General features: G+C 47.6%; 1 protein-coding gene across 1 annotated transcript; it reads left to right on the top strand.

Annotated features, from left to right (window-relative positions):
- Window positions 1-421: 421 nt before the first annotated feature.
- On the top strand, window positions 422-5,481 carry eif5a (eukaryotic translation initiation factor 5A). The gene is made up of 5 exons (XM_057013704.1): window positions 422-584; window positions 2,183-2,373; window positions 2,536-2,640; window positions 4,183-4,314; window positions 4,518-5,481. The coding sequence occupies exons 1-5, from the start codon at window positions 437-439 to the stop codon at window positions 4,581-4,583; spliced, it is 642 nt and encodes a 213-aa protein (XP_056869684.1). The 5' UTR covers window positions 422-436; the 3' UTR covers window positions 4,584-5,481.
- The last annotated feature ends 519 nt before the right edge of the window (window positions 5,482-6,000 follow it).

Genomic DNA, 6,000 nt, shown 5'->3' with positions numbered 1-6,000 from the left:
CACACGTGGCTCTGCCCTCTTTCTTCAATCAAGGAATCTCCTGCCTTGAGATAACGATGTACATTATTGAGTATTGCACGTAAATCATGTGACATATGTTATGCGACATACATTAGTAGACGTCATGAGGTCAGATGCGAGTTGGTGACCTAACTAATGCCCTGAACCTGCCATACTATTTAGTTGACAACATTTTCTGTTCATTCTGAAGAACATAAGGGGAAAAGTCAATTGTAAAAGGTGGGATTTTATTTTACATTCACATTTCTCGGCGCCTTTTTCTCTTGTGCTGTTGCTTTTTATTACTCATTGATGAAAACAGGGCCTCTTGCACCATCATTTCGAGCTGTCAGCAGTTTACCAGCTTTTTCTACCAGAGAAGAGGAACTTTCCATTGACATTTAACGTTGATCTCGTCCACCCTCGGTGGGTTGCCATGTCGGGCGTGTTGGCAGACCTGGCAACCCTTTCTGTCGGCCTCAGACCGGAACTCATAAACGCCCCGGCCCCTCCGCTCTTCCTCGGCGGATGCTGCAGTGAAGTTGGCCGCGCATGCGCACTCTCGGTCCTCTTTTTCGTGGAAGGTAAGTGTGGCATGGCGCGTGGTTCTGCCTTGGGGGGGTAACTAGGGGACTTAACGGTTCTCTCGCTCAAGTTAAGTCGGATAAAAAAGAACCGTTGTTGGTGTAGTGCCTCGATAAACGGAACCGGCCCGGATCCCCTGCTCTGTCGGCGGCCCGGGCCAGGGTGTGGGTGTCCGTGTTGGGTTAGCCTTATCGGGTCTAATCAAAGAAACATTCGGCCTTTGGCGGCGCGGTCGCGTACAGTTGCTCGCCAGCCTCGGCGCCGATTTTTCCGCTTACAATCCCCGGTCCGAGTTCCGTTTGTCGCGCGTTCTTTCGAAAGTGATCCGCTAAAATATCGCCGCCTCGGCGCTGTCAGCCGAGCGGGGAGCCGTGCGGTTTGGACGGAGCTGAATGGGGCGCTACGCGTGCCCGGCCGCCAGTTAGCTTCCCGTTAGCTAACGGTATTACTGTAATCGGTGTCGGTGACACAGCAGCGCACTTCGGCCTGTTTCCACGCCAACATTTTAATACTGCGTTTAATTAAACTGCGATTATTTTAGACAAATATAAATGTGACGCGTCACATTTTGGGGTTTTTTTTTTTTACCCCCCCCCCCTTCGCTATCTAATGCTAATACACTTATGAAGTGCTAAATTAACCCTGGTGTGCACAGTAACGCACGTTACATAAAGAAAATCCGACAAACGTTTATTTTTTTTATTTTTTTTTAAAGCGTGAAGTATTTGGTGAATTGTCGGGAGTTTTGCTGGGTTAATAACTTGGCCCAGAGTTGCGGCCCCTCGTGTTGGGTCAATGTTCTGACAACTTTGTCAACCTATGTTACTCTCTGACAACGTTTCGGGGCTATTTTAACGGGAAGGAAGCCTAATTAAACGCTCCCAATCTGCTCTAATTGACTAATGAGCTCAAGAAATCTTTTACCATCGCTAAAATACAGAATGGTGCGTTCCAAAAGCAAATCCCAACTAATCCTAACCCCAATCGGAACCGACTGCAGGCCCTCCCTGGATGGGGGGTTAAACTTGTTGGAAGGCCTTTATAAATAAATCAATGCTGTTTTTCCAAAGCGGTTCCAAAAATAATATCCCCACCAGCCATCCAGATGATTCAGAAAGGTTGATCCATGCCAATCATGAGGTCCTTGGTGTTAATCTGGATCCCAGAACATCTGTTCTACCTCCCAGCTTGTCCAGAACCAGTTGTGTTGTGGCTGCTGCTTTCAGTAGTTTAGAGTCTCATAAATACTTTATAATGTATAAAATGGTGGTTTGAAGGGTAGATGGGTGCCACTATAAACAGAATTTTCATTCTATTTGTTATGGGGAATCTAAAACTTTTAGCTCAAATGAATTTAAAACGATTATTTGACTTCTACCACCTGTTTATCACTCAATTAGCAGCATCCAGATATTTCAGATAGCTCGATATTTTTCAGGTTTCCCTACTAGCGATGAGCTTTGGGTTTTTATTACAGCTTGCAGTCTATTTTTTCCTCTGTTGGCAGCACCATAAGGCATTAAATGTCATGTACAATCAGGTTTCTGGTAACTTAAGATGCTTTAATTATAGTTTGAATCGTGTTTTCCCTCTGCAGCGCCCCTGACAAAAAGCACCATGGCAGATCCTGATGGATTTGATTTCCAGACTGGTGAGTCTGGTGCCTCCGCCACCTTCCCGATGCAGTGCTCTGCTCTGCGCAAGAACGGCTACGTGTTGCTGAAGGGACATCCCTGCAAAATCGTGGAAATGTCCACTTCAAAAACCGGCAAGCACGGACATGCTAAGGTAACGTTAGCATTTTTTCCATCCTTTGTTTTCTGCTTTATGGTTGCTGAACACTGAATTGTTAATCTGGTTGATTTAGTCTAAAGAACTACTCAAAATTCTCCGCAATTTCAAAATGGTTGTTTGGGAGTTCATCTTCACTGATACTTTCTTGTCCTGCAGGTGAACCTGGTTGGTATTGACATCTTTACTAACAAGAAGTATGAAGATATGTGCCCCTCCACCCACAACATGGATGTCCCCTCCATCAAGAGGACAGAATACCAGGTAATCCAGTTTGAAACGCTCCGTTTCTGTGGGCAACCACTTGAATAGTTAAACACCTCCCATGCGCCCAGACTACAGAAATGATTTAAAACTCCCATCTCGACCTTCACATCTCCAGTTTGAGTCCAAAGTATGTCGTTGAACTCGCATTATGCTTAAAGTTGAGTATTAAACTGCAAAATAACTGCACCATCGGAGTTCATTTGAGGTGAAGGATTTCCATAAATGTGGAGGAAAATGAACCTTTTTTCTGAATGCTTGGGTTTTAAATCCAGGAGGTCAAAGTCTGAACATGACCATAAGGTGGTCGTGCTAACGGACCTGCCAGAGGTCTTGACCATAAGGTGGTCGTGCTAATGGACCTGCTAGAGGTCTTGACCATAGAGTGGTCGTGCTAACAGACCCACCAGAGGTCTTGACCATAAGGTGGTCGTGCTAACAGACCCGCCAGAGGTCTTGACCATAGAGTGGTGTCTAACGGACCCGCCAGAGGTCTTGACCATAGAGTGGTCGTGCTAACGGACCCGCCAGAGGTCATGACCATAAGTGGTCGTGCTAACGGACCCGCCAGAGGTCTTGACCATAAAGTGGTCGTGCTAACGGACCCGCCAGAGGTCATGACCATAGAGTGGTCGTGCTAACGGACCCGCCAGAGGTCTTGACCATAAAGTGGTCGTGCTAACGGACCCGCCAGAGGTCTTGACCATAAGGTGTCGTGCTAACGGACCTGCCAGAGGTCTTGACCATAAGGTGGTCGTGCTAACGGACCCGCCGGAGGTCTTGACCATAGAGTGGTCGTGCTAACGGACCCGCCGGAGGTCTTGACCATAGAGTGGTCGTGCTAACGGACCCGCCGGAGGTCATGACCATAGAGTGGTCGTGCTAACGGACCTGCCAGAGGTCTTGACCATAGAGTGGTCGTGCTAACGGACCTGCCAGAGGTCTTGACCATAAGGTGGTCGTGCTAACGGACCTGCCAGAGGTCTTGACCATAAGGTGGTCGTGCTAACGGACCTGCCAGAGGTCTTGACCATAGAGTGATCGTGCTAACGGACCTGCCAGAGGTCTTGACCATAGAGTGGTCGTGCTAACGGACCCGCCAGAGGTCTTGACCACAGAGTGATCGTGCTAACGGACCTGCCAGAGGTCTTGACCATAGAGTGATCGTGCTAACGGACCTGCCAGAGGTCTTGACCATAAGGTGGTCGTGCTAACGGACCTGCCAGAGGTCTTGACCATAAGGTGGTCGTGCTAACGGACCTGCCAGAGGTCTTGACCATAGAGTGGTCGTGCTAACGGACCTGCCAGAGGTCATGACCATAGGTGGTCGTGCTAACGGACCCGCCAGAGGTCTTGACCATAGAGTGGTCGTGCTAACGGACCTGCCAGAGGTCTTGAGCTGGCGACGGCCAGATGCTAATGGTGCGTTCCCAGAGAAGCCGACCGCCGCTCGTCTCCAGCCACTGAAAGCTCAGCCTTCGGCCTCTTCGCCCGCCGAATGCCTTTGTGCGACTCTGAATTGTCTGAATTTCTTTGGCGCAGCTGCTCAACATCGCCGACGACTACATGACCTTGATGAGTGACAACGGCGACATCAGGGAGGACTTGCGTGTCCCTGACAATGAGGTCGGAAAGGAAATCATGGGGAAGTTTCAGGCTAGCGAGGAGTTCTATGTAAGTCCGGCGCCGTTGGTCGGTTTTTGTACTTTCAAACATTTCGTGAAAAAGTTTTATCGACATGAAGTTGCGTCAGCTGTCGTAGAAACCGAATCAGAACTTTTTTGTCTCCATAAATACATGTTCACGTCAGTCCTGCATCGTTTTATCACGCGGATCTTTTGGTGAATATTTGGGTCCTCACCTGATGTCATTTGCAGGTCTCTGTAATGTCTGCCATGGGGGAGGAGTGTGCCATCGGTACCAAGACCATGGGAAACAAATAAAGGAGATGGACTTTGCTGCCCAGGCAACAAGCTCCTCCCACAACCAGTCTCTTGCATTTTCATTGGCTCTGCCACCAAAGCGCCAGCCTTCAGACGACCTCATTCTGTTGTGATTTCTCTTATCATGGTCTTTCCCCCCCCTCTCACCTTCCCGTTTCTCTTTTCCATCGAGATGGTTCCCTCGACCCGACCGCCGTTTGGTTTGATCTTCGTATAAACGACTTCAGATTAATGATCAGCTGCTTACTTTGCCTTGTTGGTTTGCCACTCACATTCCTGAATGTTAAAATAACGACGGGATTCAGCTTTTGTATGATTATTTTTTATATTCTTAAATAGCAGGTCTAGCCTTTTTAAGGGGGAGGAGGTGTGGTTTTGGTTTGAATGAGTGGGGGAGGGGGTGTAGCTTATCTGGAACCTTTGGGCGTAGCACTGTCCAGCTCTGGCTTTTAGCTCCTGTGTGAATTTGAGTTTTTTCCTCCCAACAGCTGGAATAGTGGTCTTCACCTAACAAAAGCCCCCCACCCCTCCCAGCATGTCAAGAAAATTTAGCAATTTTGTCTCCTGATATCTGAAACAAAAGTGATTTCCCCACCTGGCTGTCTCTGAGGTTGGAGGGGCAGTTAACACTCGAGCTTCTGATCCACCGGGGGTAGTAGTGTCCAACGTGCCCCGAATCCCCCTTCCAAACAAAGTGTTCCATCTTTTCAGAGGTGTTTTGCGTAGTGGTGTGGGCCTCCAACATGTGGGAGGCAGTTTGTAGTGAGGCGTGTTTCTCTCGAGGGACTCCATCAGGTTGGGGAGGGTGGTAGAGCTGCAAACTTCACTCGAGGCCTTTGTCACCTGACTGGAAATGGCAAAAAAAATATAAAATAAAACGGAATTGACAACAATCACACGCGCTGTCTGATGTCTAATGTATCTTTTATTAGTAAATGCAAATGAGTTTTTTTTCCTCAAAGTTGATAAATGCATGATTTAAAAACCCTCCCGTTTTGCTATCTGGTGTATTTGTGAGAAAATGATCATTAAATCTTTCAAATTCTTTTGGTAGCTTCAGGGTTTTCTGAAACTGATGTTTTCCCCAGCCCTTCATTGCAGAGCACGTTGGCTGTTTGACATTGTATAATTATTAACCTTCATAATGTTTTGGGTGTGTTCCATTTATGTGGTGGTTCTAAACCTTCTGGTAGAGAACAAGAAATAAACACTTTTAAACCAGCCTTAGAAAATGACACATGATTGGAAACCATTCAGACTGGCCCCTAAAGGACTGATGGTTCCAGGGTAAAAACTGACTCTGAAGTGTTTCTGCCATCGGTTTTTCCAGTTCCTGATGTCGCCCTTGATGAGGAACTCCTGTTGAACCAGGTGATCTGCTCTCAGACTCGGGTTTTTAACAGGTTGAACTGGAATG

The sequence above is a fragment of the Takifugu flavidus genome, chromosome 17 (genome assembly GCF_003711565.1).
Source record: "Takifugu flavidus isolate HTHZ2018 chromosome 17, ASM371156v2, whole genome shotgun sequence".
NCBI lineage: Eukaryota > Metazoa > Chordata > Actinopteri > Tetraodontiformes > Tetraodontidae > Takifugu > Takifugu flavidus.
This window is presented reverse-complemented; position numbering and strand designations above follow the sequence as displayed.

Excerpts from the sequence above, each read along its gene's own strand:
- eif5a (XM_057013704.1), top strand. The coding sequence starts at position 437 with ATGTCGGGCGTGTTGGCAGACCTGGCAACCCTTTCTGTCGGCCTCAGA. Across the intron at positions 585-2,182 it reads GGTCCTCTTTTTCGTGGAAG|CGCCCCTGACAAAAAGCACC; the intron begins GTAAGTGTGGCA and ends TTCCCTCTGCAG. Across the intron at positions 2,374-2,535 it reads GCAAGCACGGACATGCTAAG|GTGAACCTGGTTGGTATTGA; the intron begins GTAACGTTAGCA and ends CTTGTCCTGCAG.